This window comes from Panicum virgatum, chromosome 6N (assembly GCF_016808335.1).
Source record: "Panicum virgatum strain AP13 chromosome 6N, P.virgatum_v5, whole genome shotgun sequence".
Taxonomy (NCBI): domain Eukaryota; kingdom Viridiplantae; phylum Streptophyta; class Magnoliopsida; order Poales; family Poaceae; genus Panicum; species Panicum virgatum.
This window is the reverse complement of record NC_053150.1, coordinates 48,679,794-48,693,841: the sequence shown is the minus strand read 5'-3', so window position 1 is coordinate 48,693,841 and position 14,048 is coordinate 48,679,794. Positions and strand designations below refer to the sequence as shown.

General features: G+C 46.2%; 2 protein-coding genes across 3 annotated transcripts; one reads left to right on the top strand and one right to left on the bottom strand.

The window, feature by feature from the left end:
• Window positions 1-1,434: 1,434 nt before the first annotated feature.
• Window positions 1,435-4,334, top strand: LOC120678998 (cytochrome b561 and DOMON domain-containing protein At4g12980-like). The gene is made up of 3 exons (XM_039960483.1): window positions 1,435-2,212; window positions 3,501-3,755; window positions 3,851-4,334. The coding sequence occupies exons 1-3, from the start codon at window positions 1,598-1,600 to the stop codon at window positions 4,148-4,150; spliced, it is 1,170 nt and encodes a 389-aa protein (XP_039816417.1). The 5' UTR covers window positions 1,435-1,597; the 3' UTR covers window positions 4,151-4,334.
• A 2,419-nt stretch (window positions 4,335-6,753) lies between these two features.
• LOC120678521 (type II inositol polyphosphate 5-phosphatase 15-like) lies at window positions 6,754-13,979 on the bottom strand. 2 transcript variants are annotated; one of them, XM_039959754.1, is made up of 12 exons: window positions 13,013-13,089; window positions 12,595-12,652; window positions 12,132-12,384; window positions 11,245-12,049; window positions 10,351-10,475; window positions 10,148-10,232; window positions 9,533-9,686; window positions 9,399-9,436; window positions 9,041-9,308; window positions 8,780-8,903; window positions 8,285-8,645; window positions 6,913-7,518 (listed from the first exon to the last, which is right to left on the bottom strand). In XM_039959754.1, exons 2-12 carry the CDS (start codon window positions 12,638-12,640, stop codon window positions 7,144-7,146), a joined length of 2,634 nt encoding a protein of 877 aa, XP_039815688.1. In that variant the 5' UTR covers window positions 12,641-12,652; window positions 13,013-13,089; the 3' UTR covers window positions 6,913-7,143. The 2 variants fall into 2 exon arrangements, with proteins under 2 accessions (XP_039815687.1, XP_039815688.1); XM_039959753.1 differs by lacking the exon at window positions 12,595-12,652 and having other exon boundaries at window positions 6,754-7,518; window positions 13,013-13,979.
• Between the last annotated feature and the right edge of the window lie 69 nt (window positions 13,980-14,048).

Here is a 14,048-nt window from a genome sequence, read left to right as displayed (position 1 = left end):
CATGCTGTCCTTACTCGTGAGAGCTAGGAGTGCCCGGGGATTACTGTAGATGGCGAAAAAAAACGTTCGAAACGGAACTGGCACTGCAGGTGGCAGCAGGGTGGGCACGCGCTCCCCGTTACAAGTGGGGACTACCTGTGCCCTGTTAGGGTAGTATAAATTTTAACCAATAATTAAAGATATTAAATAAAAACAGTTTACAAAATTAACTCCAAAACTCTTGCGCTACTTCACGAGACGAATCTAATGAGGTTTTTGACCGCACGATTAGAAGTTGGTTATTCTAGCATTACTGTAGCCAATCATCGATTAATTACTGTCGTTAGATTCGTCGTGAAAAATTACACTCATCCGTGAAGTGATTTTATAAATAAATTTTGTTTAGTACTTCATGCATTCAAGATTTTTTTTAGCACGAGTAGCGCAACGGAAACAAACAGGGCCAGATGACACCAGCCTTCTGGGTGGAACTCGAAGCACCAGTTCGAGAAAACCATTACACATGCCATATATTTTTATTTAAGTGTTTCATTCTCGGCCAAGAATATAATCTATAAGTAGAACACGAACACAACCCGACGGTGAAGGCGAAGCTGCGGTAATGCACTAAAAACGCTCTTACGGTAGCATATAGCCCGGCATCAGTGGTGTGACTATATGAGTAGCATTTTCCACGACTAGATGGGCCTAAATGAAGCTCACAAAATTGGTCATCCCAAGTGGGGGAGGGAATATCTTCCGTATTAATGAATAATGGTGCCTTTCCTGATCCTCTCTCCAAAATTCTACTACACATTAATGAGAAATGAATCATCAGTTTAAAGCATGGTTAAATGGTTAATAATAGAGCCAAGTGCTTGGCTATAAGCCAAGTGATAAGAGCTAAGTCATACAATATTTGTCTAATATTTGTCTTTAAAAACTTTTTTTTATTATTATGTGATGACATGTCTTACTTTCTCTTTCCTACTCTTTCTCACATGCATTTTTATTTGAGCTCATGAATGCCTATGCTTCCGTATCAAGTTTGGTGCTAGAACAAGAGCCAAGTTCTCTTCTCTTTCCTCCCTTCTCTCTTCAACATCAGCAAAAATGCTGACCCGCTTGACTTTAAACTCATTGTTGTACCTGCTCTCAGAATGCTGCATTCACTTCGGATCCTCTCCATAAGTTACTACTATGGATTAAAAGGGGAAACCTTTTTTGTGAATCGATTAAAGAGCAAACCTGAAACGCTCAATGCATGCAAACGGCGTGCTGCCTACAACTGTCCTAGTAGTACTCAGCCAGACAACCGCTGTTAAAAAAAAGAACGTGTAAAACCTTTCCAAAGGAGTCCCTTGCCAGCTGACCGTGTCAACTCGGGGGCCCAACCGCAGGCACCCTCCGCGGCGCCTTTATTAACCGCGCCCCTCCCCCCCTGCCGCCAGTCCGCCACCGTCCCACCACCACCACCCGCTGGCCGCCGCTGCATCCAAGCTCCAAAGCCCGCACCCAAAATCCGCAGCCTTTCTTGCGTTTCCCCACCAGAGATTCCCCTTCCTTGGAGCCTAGTGCGCGAGCCCCGCACGCAAGGATCCCCCGGCCGCGGCTCGCCATGTCCTTCCCGCGGCTCCTCGTCCTCTTCCTCCTGGCGGCGGCGGTGGCCGCGCCGCCGCGCCGCGCGGCCGCCGCCTGCGCGGCGGACAAGTTCTCGGGCAACCGCGTGTTCGCGACGTGCGTCGACCTGCCCCGCCTGGGCGCGTCCCTGCACTGGACCTACGACACCGCGGCGTCGTCCCTGTCCGTCGCGTTCCTCGCCGCCCCGCCCTCCGGCGGCTGGGTCGCCTGGGGGCTCAACCCCAGCGCCGACGGCATGATCGGCACGCAGGCGCTCATCGCCGTGCCCAAGGGCGGCGGCGCGTACGAGGTGCAGCCGTACCCCATCTCCGGGTACTCGCTGGGTTCCCCCGGGCCGCTCTCCTACCAGACGTCCAACCTCGCCGCCGAGCTCGGCAACGACGGCCGCCTCCGGATTTTCGGGACCCTCAAGCTCCCGAACGGGACCGGGGAGGTGAACCAGGTCTGGCAGGTGGGCCCATTCTCCGGCGGGTCCATCGGTAGCCACTCGACGACTAATGCCGACAACCTGAACTCCAAGGGGAAGCTGAACCTCCTCACCGGGGCCAGCACCGCCGCCAGCGGAGGGAGCAGCATCCTCAGGAAGAGAAATGTGAGTTACTCAATTTCAGGCCTTAAGGATTTGATTTTTACATTTACCTGTTCGTATTGAGTGCCTTGCTTGTTTCTTGAATTCTTGTGCGTTTGCACCGGTTCAAATTCACTCGAAAAAAACCATAGAACTATACTATTGGAACCCTGTCAAATTTTGTGTAAAAAAAATTCGCCTTTTCTTTCTCCAACAAAAAGCTCTTCTATTTGGCCTTGTGCTGCAAATGAGTTCATGTCTGTATGTGAAGCGTTACTGCTACGGGGAAGATCAGAAGATGATTCCTCCCATAAACAAAAAGCAAAGGGATTAACCACAGAAATTAAGTTTGTTGCAAAGGGATCTATTAATTATAATTTCAGGCTTAGAATGTACTCCCTCCTTCCACATTTGTAGGGCGGATAACCTCCTACTCCAGAGACCAAGGAGCATTTACTCCCGTTTGCATGAAGGCATGCAGCCCCTTGAATCTCGTCTCTGTTTAACCGCTAATTAAACTTCCTCCGCAGCAAACTTTCTCTCACCCAACCACGCGCGCCATTTGCCTGGCAAGGGGCTTAATTACGTGGCTTACCGAGGTAAAGAGCTGCTGAGCGACGGGGTGCGCCCTATATTTATAGAAAAGTTAATTTTGCTCATACGCCTAAGAAACGGGGAAGGAGGGAGTATATGTATGTAGGTGAAAAAACGCTTGCCAATTGTCCTAACTAATTTGTCCTGCTCCATTGAATCGATTCAAACGTATAAATCAACTGTACCTGTCCTGTACGGCGGACGGCAATTGTTGACTCTATGTTCATGAGTGACATACCACCAATAAGTTCCTCTCTTGTCCGTACACTTTGAATTTTGATGTATTGGGGCCGCGATTTTCAAGTCCAGTCGGTTTTTATCCTTGGTGGACAGTTCAGCTTGGATTAGTCTAACTGTTGGTGTCCAGATGCACATGTTCTTAAGCATTCAAAGTAACGAAGACATGTGCTGCGAACATGCGGCAATTCTATACAATCGAGATGATCGTTGACATATTGATTTCACAAATAATTCTTTTTTTAGTGGATTTCTCAATATAATTCTAGCTGTAACGGTAGTGGCCTAGGTAGGTGCCTTGTGAGTTGTGACAACGGAAGTCTTCAATAGGAAAGTAGTGTTTCCATTTCCATTAAAAAAATATCATTATTGTCATTTAGTAGCACCGAACAACTGTTACCTTCTGAGTTTGCTTTGGGCATACCGTCCAGTACTGCTGTTTTATCAAAACATTCTCATGTCTTCGATTTTTTTTATGTAGACCCATGGAGTCCTGAATGCTGTGAGCTGGGGCCTTCTGCTGCCAATGGGAGCCATTTTTGCGAGATACCTCAAGACATTCAAATCGGCCGATCCCGCTTGGTTCTACCTCCATGTCGCGTGCCAGCTGATTGGATATGGTGTCGGAGTGTCTGGCTGGGCGACTGGGATTCATCTTGGAAACATGTCCAAGGGAATCACTTATTCAGTTCACAGGAACATTGGGATCGCAGTATTTGCTCTTGGTACCCTGCAGGTACATACACCATGTTCTTCTCATGACACTTGCTACCTGCTGAAATTCGAATCCTCTGCTAACAGTTTTTATGTACATTTGCTTCTCCCGTTCAGATCTTTGCGCTCTTCTTGAGGCCGAAGAAGGATCACAAGTACCGGTTCTACTGGAACATTTACCATCACTCCATCGGTTACACCATCATCATACTGGGCGTCATCAACATCTTCAAGGGAATGTCCATCCTGAGTGTCGACCAGAAGTGGAAGACGGCCTACATCATTGCCATCGGCATCCTGGGCGCCATCGCCCTGATCCTGGAGGTCGTTACATGGGGCATCGTCTTGAAGCGGAGGAAAGAGGACAGCAAGACCTACAATGGCAACGGGAACGGCCACTTGCCGGTATCTATGTAATGACTCTATAGTCAGGTCCCTTTGGCCTCTATTTATCTTCAGTGTTGTGTTGGTGTGCAGATGTAGGCGGGTAGCTCCTGTGATCATAGTGTCCAATCTCCCTTTTTGTATGATAGATGTGTGTATACTGCACAATTATACTGGAGATGAGTCACGAGTGATGCTAGTGGCTTTGGTCATTGCCTGCTTTTTGTTCTGTTGTGACTGCTGAGCTGATCATGCACTTGTGTTCTGGGGCCATGCTATTTGCACCTTTTGCAGAAAGGATGACAAGGTGTACCCAGTGGTTGGTGAAGCTGAGAAGAAGACATACACGTATAAGCCCCCACTAGTTGAAGCATGATTCTTCTAGAAAAGCGAAACAGCTAGAAAACGTCGAGTGCACTGCTTGCTAAATCTTGTGTATATTTTTCTGATCTTCAATGTTGGTTAAAAGGTCATGCAAAAGAGATCACTGTCATTCAGTGTGACGGTTGTTGGTTTTTTTTACACCGGCATCATGCTTCTAGAATGCAGAAACTGCAAGTGTCAACCTCCCCGAGCAATCTGCCGATCTTTTGCTGCTCCAGTTGCGATGTGCTTCGTTGCCGCGTTTTCCCCTATCACCTTAGCTTTTACACGAATATTTGGATGCGTGAGTGTGACTCTCCGGGAAGAAGAACAGCAGCGTGTGCGTTCACTCCAGGAATGGGAACTGGAGAAAAGTTTGTGGCTCTCAATCCAGTGCGAGTCGGTCGCCAAACTTTTTCCTTGGTGGAGGAAAAAAGGCGTGGCGATCCACGGGAAAAACGGCCGGAAAGCAGCCTGTGTCCGACGAGAAAAATCCACGAAGCGTGCGACCAGCGCAAAGGCGTCGCAGCTGCAGGGCATCAGCTCGCACGCCTCGTGCAGATTCGCTAGCCGGCCTCGCGGAGTGGACGCGACGCCGACGCAGCAACGCACGCCGCGGCGGCCGGCCGGTTCGCCTCCGGCCGGTAGCCGCGGCTGTGGGGGGCACACGCGCTGCTCTCGCGTTGGCATTGGCACAAGCGTGTCGCGCCGCCGCGGGCACCACCGGAAAAAAGGATTCCGTGCTGCTGGAAGGGGGAAAGATAGCATGGACCACGCCACCAAGACGAAGCAATCACGTTTCGGCTTCCCATCGGGTCGGTGTCGTGCGGCCGTACAAGCTAAGATATCTCGCCGGAGTTGGCATGTTTCAGCATAGCATACAGCTCGATCATCTTTGCAGCTACCAACTAAAACAATGATACCCTTTCCATGTTGATGGTGTGATGATGATAGATAGGATTAGGTGGTTCACGCACGGAGGTAGCACTTGGACATCCAATGCCAGAGGCAGTAATGAAAATGGCCCTGCCAATCTGGTACTCTGTCCTGAACATTGCGAGCAGTTTGCAACGGGTGCAATCAACACTAGTTGTACTTGTGCCTCCACTCCGCTTGATCGTTCTGCTTTCATCATTCGCCAATTGTTTTGTGAGCACCTTCTCATCAAACATGGTGAAGTAGCTCATGTACTTTGTAGTTACCTTTTGCAAAAAAAAAAGATGATGATATCTTTTGCAGACATTACTCTTTTTTTCAAATGGAAAAAGCTCTTGCGGATTCAACTGAACTTCTTTAGTTTAGATATAGACAAGATATTTTCATGTCGTCAAACAAGTTCCACAAGCCTTACTTTCCAGATGGGAGGAGCCTTTTTTGACCCTTGTAATCACCTGCCAACTCAAACCTTTTTCAAATTCTAAAAGTTTTCAGCGGTAGTGGATCCACAACCTAGCACTGGAGCCGAGTTCAGTGAGCTTTGGCCAAACCCAACTACTAGTACGTCAAATGAGAAGCAGCTGTACTGACTGGTGTACACCAAATTCTGACCAAACCATCACTGAGCATGGACTGATCAGTCTAAAGATTTGACCTAACCTAACTGCTCATGAGGATCCCCTCCTATTATATTTTAATTGACATCATCTGTTAACTTGTCAAGTTCAAGCTTCAAACATAAAGCTGTTCGGTTGTCAAGACTGCTGAATAATTTGGTTACTTGAGTATGACCCATCATTTAACAGGGACTTGCAAAGTTTGTTTGGCTTGCACTTGGCTCAACTTCTATCTACCTCAAATGTACAAAATATTCAAGTGGTCACCTTCAGTTGGCGTGTTGGTGGGTAGAAGGATTTGAGAACTCCAGACCAACTCTGAAGCAATTTGCAGGTCAAACGGGGAGGTGAGCTGTATTGCCTGCAAGGTTCGGTTGAAGTGACTACCAAGCATCAAATGACTCATGATGAGTGCGATGGAGAGAAGTCTGTGGCTTTGTTATAGGACCAACTCAGCAGCTGCAGTTCTCGTTGAGCTGTATCGCAACTGTGCGTGTGTGCAGTAGCAGCAAAGCATCAGCTCACTCGATGCAACTCGACAGCAACAGCAGACAGTTTGGATGCTGCTTTCATGTTCCCAACAATTCTGAACCGAAAGCCCAGTATCTGATTGAGCTGTAACTGGGCTTTATGGGATTGACGTGGAAAAAAGAACACTGTTGGTATAGGTTCTGCGCCAAAAAAATATATAGAAATCTCAATAACAAATGACACATGTCCTGTCAAAGTGTAGAAACCACGCTACGGTGATGCAGTGAAGTATGTTATACAGACTATGATCAATTAGAGCTCACAATTTCCTTTTTACAATGATACTCTGTAACAACATAATTTCGATTCCACATGTACTGCTTCAGAATAAAAAAGGAAACCCTAATCTAACTACAGGTAATTGCTATTTGCTAGCAACTATGCATCTCTTCTTTCATTTTTGTCCCTTTTTTATGCTACACAAAGAATGGTGAGAGATCAGGAGTGCATATGTACACAACAGGATGACAAGCAGAGCCATTTCTGCCCCAACTTAGGCAAGAAAAATCAGAGACTCCACCGGGCTAAACGCTTGGACAGAAGAACTACAGCATCAAAAGAAAGAAACTGGGCTCAATTTTACATGCTCCGTTTTGGCACATCGCACAAGTTAGGCACTTCTGAGCTGCCAAAGTTTGCAAAGTCAGAACGTTGTAAGTAATTCGACTGGTTATTCTTGGAACCTGACACAGCACCACTGGGTGCGTTTGTAACAGGTGGGGTAGCTGAGGGCACTAGGCAACAATACCGGACATTGATCCTATGTGTGATGGTCTCAGTCGAGGCGCTGCTTGTGACATTAACCAAAAGAACAGCCCCCATATCTCTAGTGGCTTCGCACCACCAGTTTTGCTGTACACCGTCAACAAATTCTTCTTTTGTGAAGAAGTCTTCGTGATGGACTGCAATTTCCATCGTTTCCCCTGGTTCAATTAGACCGACTGACGGTTGAACCTATTTAACATTACAGGGTCAGATAAGAATTTATTGTTATTCTAAAAGCCAGAAAATGTACAATAACTACTCAATATGATGGTATACCAGTAGAAAAAAGAGAATTTTTTAAAAAATATACCTTGCTGTATTTTCATAGTGGTTTGGTTCAATGTATAACTTTGCAAAACAACTATTCAAATAAAATCGTAAAGATGGACCAAACATGAGCATCTTGGTAACTGGTTCGGTACAAGTTGATATAATCTGTCTTAGATCAGATTTTGCTTCTCTTAGAATGAGAAAAATCATGAATTGTTCCCAAGAGAGCTTCAGTTAGCCGAATGTGCATCATATAAGAGTAACACATGTTCCTGATTCTACAAATTTTCTGTTTCTAGAATTATAATACATCCCCTATAACTACGAATGGCCTTCAGAACTGAATAAGTAATGGGCACAATAATCTCCTACAAGCAAAAGAATGATCAACGATCTGGGTGGAAACAGAACACATTGAATAGAGGTGGTACACTGTTCTCTGTAAGAGCTATGGGCCTAACTTTTTATATTATATTTTTTCTTAATGAAGACAGGGTGTCACAGGTACCTGTAGGCTAAATGTTGTGTGAATCTAACTTTATAATTTAAAAGGCTATTCAGCTGAAGCTATGGTATATGATGTCTCGAGTAGCAAGTGCGGTGTGGCACAAGGATGTTTTTATGACCAAACATTTTTTTTAAAAAAAACATCAATGTACACGCAGAGTAAATAGATCAGTTCTACCTCAAGCCAAAGTGGAAAGCCAAAGGAAGCCCTTGGAGGAAGCTCATATTTAGTTCCATCGAGCTTTGTGATTGATTGGCCTTCACAAAGGATTTCAAAAGCAGCCTTACTTGTTTCACAATCATTGCTTATTCTAAGGATAACATCTTCTTGATTTTCCAATATGATGTTGTTTGTGCTGACGATAGTATCTGGAACAATATGTGACTTCTGAAGCAAAGAGCGCACTTTTTCATTGGATTCGATTATTTTTCCAAACTCTTGTCTTCTTATCAGCTCATCTACTCTTGCAATATCAACGCTAAATGTACACCGTACTGGCTTATGATCACTCTCTGTGACATCCATGCAAGCTTCGTACCTACCAAAGGAGAAAAAACAGCATATCAAGTCTGGAGGAATATACTACAGAAGGATCAAATAAGCCCTGTAATTATCTCCCTCGAAACAAAATTAAAAAAAAATATTCAAAGGCTATGTTCTGAATAATCTTACGCTGTAACTGCAGCAACAACAGGACAGTCCAATGAGCATTCAGCTATTGATACAGGTCGACTATCTCGATACAGTATCCTATCACACCAAGCAGGTATTCTCTTCTTCTCGCCTGAATCATAACCTACATGGAGTTGGTGGAACAAGTTCAACTCTGAAGTACTCTGTATAAATCAACTGGGATGCACAAAAAAAGGACATCCCATGTAACAAAAATAGATTTTTCTAACTGGAAAGTACTTAAAGAATAAAAGAGAAAACCTGAGAGACCCGGTTGGTTTCTTTGGAACTTGTAAGTTGGAGGAAATCTGATAGGACCTTCACGCATTCCTTGAAACACATTTCCCGCCTTCATTTCTGCTCGAAGTTGATCCCTTTCTCTAAGCCAGTCAAAGCTCCTCTGAGAGACCATATCCCTTGCTTCATCATAAGTGATGCCGTCAAGTCGGTAGTTGAAATCACCAAGAAAGACAACCATATCAGCTTCTGCCAGCTCAGGTATATCTTCATCAGCTTGATTTCCGTTTGCCTGCCATTATGACAATATGCACTCATAAATACACATAATTTCCATAAGAAAACCTAGTCAGCTCGGTAACACTGTTTCAACATCACATACACTCGCTGCTTTATGTAACTGGACCGATGTCGCAGAAGCTGTAGTAGAACAATAGAGAAAATGTGTCACAAATGCCATGTGTCGTAATGTAATAAACAACAATACTTTCAAGAGGGAATTTGACAACAAAATACCTGTAGAGCCATGAGGTTTGTTAAAAGACATCGTCCGATAAACGTGGTCGAAGTCAGCATTACGACGGCTAACATTTTCTTGATGTGCAGCAAAATGATTGCTCACGAAACATATCCTGCGATCATAGACTCTTATTCTTAATCCCACACCACCCTGCAAAAAGTATCCCCTGTTATTTATACATTGCAAAATGCATATGAAATTTGGAGCACAACTTAGTCAGATGTGAAAATATAATAATCAACTAGTGGTTTCCAATATATTATTAGCTTGACAGGATTTTTTTTCCTGCCAATTGCTGAGGTTCCAACCTTCCATATTAAGTGTTAGTTGAATTCTTTTGTCCTAACAAATGCAGAAAATAAAACTCTCCATTGTAGAAGTATAAAAGAAGGAGCACAATTTGATTATTTTAACTGAAAACATATTCCATCACTCAAATAAATGTGTGTGGACAGTTGCTGCTTCCCTTTTCCAGCAGAAACATTTGTTATTTGATATTACACAGAACGAAGAGCCTAGGGGCTGGTGAATGCTACTACACACATGAAAAAAAAAATATATGGTAACTAGTACCTAGACAAAAAAGTGAAGATGCCTCAACAATCACTTACCTTGTTGCCAATAGCTCGTCCAAAGCCACATGGCACCGCAGCAGCATCAACATCACCAACATGTGGCTTAAGGTCATTACTAGCCCTTTATATAGTCATAAAGTAAAAAATTGTAAAGATCATATGAGATCAGTACGAAAGTACAAATGTCTAATAATCATGTAAACAAATTATTAAGAAATGATTTCATAAATAGTAAGTACCATGCAGCAATAAGTAATCCAGCCAGCTGCCTCGAACCAACTCGGTGGAAGGATATCCCCTCATCAAGTGTCTTGCCGATATTGTCTATCCACCACTGTCCATTGGCACTCCCCTCAAGCCCGACCTAAGGCCATAAGCAAGATATTTTGAATCTAATATTCACCTTAGATAATTTATACCAAAAGAGCAGTAAACAATACTACAGTAAAAGGTGGTAAAGGATAATGTTCACACGTCTGAATTGGACTGAAAGCAGCAGGAAAAACATAAAACATATAGTAAAATGATAATGCATAGAAAAATTGTACAACTAGTCATTTTCCCTTTCAGTTCTTGGAGGTAGCATCACACATCAACAATCCAAGTGCATAGTAAAAGATAAGTCTGTGAACTATAGTTTGGTGATGAAACCCAAAATTCCTTCCTATTGGCAACATTAGAAATATAAACTCTATATAGAATAAACACTTAGAAGAAGAGTGCAAAAAATGGAATAATTGAATTGTGGTACAAACAAATACAGAAAAATCATTGGATGCTGAGGACCATGAACAAGAAAATAGACAAGTAAATACCCCTTCCTTCCGTTTCGTAATATGGTGCAAACAAAATAAACAGTTTAGTGAATTAATGGTATTAGGTGGAAAACATTCACCAAATAGTACCTCTACTTTTAAAGAGGCTATATGTTTTTGAACAAGGCAAGAGGAAGTGTCCTATCTTAATATATCAAACAGATGGAGTGCAGAAATTTAAAATTCTTAAAAGCAGAACCCTTTTTTTTCAGTTTTTTCTTGTAACCATTGCGTATATGAATAATATATTCCTGCTTGATTGAACTAAAATGCATAGCAAGAAATGAGATAAACCAAGGTGAGATAAAGTAATCTTACACTTTCTTTGGCTGCAGCCATGGCAAGAACTCCAGCACCCATCTCGACCTCTTGCAAGCCAACCACCACTAACCCAACATCAGACAAAGCACTACCCAACCATGACCTAAGTGATTCAAAAGAAGCTTTCTCCTGCGCCACATTCCAAGTTCCAACCAGTACTTTAATGTTCTCTATCATTGTATACGACAACTCTCTGTTAGCCAATTCAGTCCGTAGGATATCGTCAAGAGGGCTTGGGGAAGTTAGAGGCCATCCTCGAATACCACCATGATGTGCCAGAGTAAAGATGTAAGAACCACCAATTGCCATATTTATGACTGGGCAGCTATGTCCAGTCCATCCTGCCAGAAGGTTACCTTCAACATCCATGACTTGAATAGTGCCACTGGCATAGCCCACCCACACCCTTTCTCCAAGTGCCCTTATGCATTGAACAGAAGAACTATGATAATGGATGTCTTGTAGTTTATTCCCGTTTCCATCCCACACAATAATAGATCCATTTGTGCAACCTGACCAAATTGTCCCATCCATTGCTTGAGCCACAGCTTCTATTCGCCGGTTATCTTCCACAAATGTCCCTTTTGTTGCAACTCTGCGTACAGCATCGGCCGCCCCCATCAGGGCATTCCTAGATTTCTGGAAAAATGTGAAAGAACCTTGTGGTTTCTCCTTCTTTGTGGGTTTTACTTTGATCTCTTCCTCTATGAATTGTTCTGGCATCACTGGAGCTTCTAGCCGAGCTAAGTCGACTTGGCCATCGATGCCAAATACTTTTAAAAGCTCCCTAGTCCTAGCATCCCTGTAACAATAATATGAAAGTAACTATGGGCCAATGGACTTGAGACAACTGTTTAAATATAGCTATATCAATCACAGCATACCAAAGAGCAAATGTCATGCTTGTTATACTCCAAATTTTCGCTCGGCAATGATCCACAAGCATGTGTTTCACATCAGCAGCAGGCAACAAGCACATGTTACCAACTGTAGCGTTGTTCCTAAGGTCAATATAAGCTTTTCCAACCAGCAAGGAAGCCATATCTTTTCCTTCTGATGTCAGAGAGAGGGACTTAGCAATGGCGTCCCAAGGCCATGCCTTTATAATACCCCCTTCGGATCCTGACCATATTTCACCTGTTTCCAAGAGATTAGTGAAGCAATTAATTTGGATAACTTTCAGCTCCGATACAGATCATGGAACACATCACTGGAAATCTTAGCAACAAAAAGGACTTATTTGGATTATGCAAATTAGTTCTCGACGAAGAGAGTTCGAGATATCACAGGCTAATTCATTTCAGTGTGATAAACTGATAATACACCACAAAGACAACTTGCACCCACCAAAACTGCTCCAGCTAGTAAGAGGTGCCAAACGCGTCAAATCCATGCATATATTCACCTACAAAAGACAAGGGAATGACACCATTCGAGAATAAATTGTAGCGCTAGTATTCTATATGTAGATGTCCCCACCTCATACAAAGCAACAAAGCTTGGCCATAAAGGTTTAACGGTGGCAACATGGCCGTCTAATTTGGGGTTCGAAATTCTCATTTAGCATCGAGTCAATAACTATTGACTAGATGTCCCCAAACGTCTTCGCTAAGCTACCACCATTCAGTCACGTGAAACCAGCTAAAACTAAACATTTCCCATTACCGGCGCACCTTTTGGTACCAAAAAGGTGGGATCGCCTAATTGCCACAAGCAAATCAATACAAGGCAAAATCAAACGAGATGATCAAGCAAAGCTTCTCACCGTACGACGTGACGACGATGGCGAGCACGGGCGTGCGGCTGAAGGCCTGCCACGCCAAGGCCTCCTTGAACAAGGGCGCATCGCCGCCGCCGCCGACTCCAGCGGCCGTGGCGAGGTCCATGCGCCACGCCCTGATCCTGCCGTCCTTGTGCCCCGTCCACACCAGCCGGTTGGCGCCGTCCACCGCGGCGCAGAGCGCGGGCGGCGCCGGCACGGACTCCCTGAACGGCGCGCTCTCCTCGTCCCCGCGGCGCAGCGCGGCGTCGCCGGGCCACCCGTCGAACACCTCGTCGAGGCGCCACACCCGGACCCCGCACTCGGCGCCCGCCCACAGCTGGCGCCGCCGCGGGTCGCACGCGAGCGTCCGCAGGAACGCGCCCACCTGCGTCTCCCGCAGCGGGTGGGGCCGCACCTCGAGCGGCGGCGGGCGGCCCGGGTGCACCGCGGCGCGGAGCGGCACGCGGAAGATGCCCTCGCCGCCGCCCGCGCCGACGAACTCCGGCAGCGCCGCCCCGCCGTACTCGGGCAGGGCCCGCTCCAGCCCGCCGCCGGCCCAGGCGGCGAAGGACGCCACGGGGGCGTGCGCCGTCTCGCCGTGGCGCTGGGGGAACGACGCGCCGCGGCGCGGCGCCGGGGCGGGGGAGGCGGCGGGCCCGTCGCCGAAGCTGTGCACGCGCGGCGCGGGCGCGGACTCCGTGGCGCGCGGGAGCGAGTGGCCGTACGAGCCCACGGCCTTCCGCTGCGCCCCCGCCGCGGCCGCGTCGTCGTCCGGCTCCATGCCGCGCGCGGGGGAGACGGGGGCTCGAATTCGGGTTTTGGGGGTTTGGGAGCGAGCCTGGGACGGCGAAGGGGGCAGGAGCGGGAGGCGAGCGCCGGGGAGGGAGGAGGAGGTGGTGGGGGCGTCGCCGGGTCGGAACGGAGGCCACCCGTTGCGGGAGCGGAGGGGGCAGGGGCGGGGCCGTGCAGCGTGCAGGGGAGGGCACTGTGAGGGCGTGGACTGGGACGCGCGGGTTTATATGGGTGGATGCCCCGTGGA

Excerpts from the sequence above, each read along its gene's own strand:
- LOC120678998 (XM_039960483.1), top strand. The coding sequence starts at position 1,598 with ATGTCCTTCCCGCGGCTCCTCGTCCTCTTCCTCCTGGCGGCGGCGGTG. Across the intron at positions 2,213-3,500 it reads GCATCCTCAGGAAGAGAAAT|ACCCATGGAGTCCTGAATGC; the intron begins GTGAGTTACTCA and ends TTTTTTATGTAG. Across the intron at positions 3,756-3,850 it reads TTGCTCTTGGTACCCTGCAG|ATCTTTGCGCTCTTCTTGAG; the intron begins GTACATACACCA and ends TCTCCCGTTCAG.
- LOC120678521 (XM_039959753.1), bottom strand. The coding sequence starts at position 13,790 with ATGGAGCCGGACGACGACGCGGCCGCGGCGGGGGCGCAGCGGAAGGCC. Across the intron at positions 12,385-13,012 it reads CATCGTCGTCACGTCGTACG|GTGAAATATGGTCAGGATCC; the intron begins GTGAGAAGCTTT and ends TCTTGGAAACAG. Across the intron at positions 10,476-11,244 it reads TGGCTGCAGCCAAAGAAAGT|GTCGGGCTTGAGGGGAGTGC; the intron begins GTAAGATTACTT and ends TTATGGCCTTAG.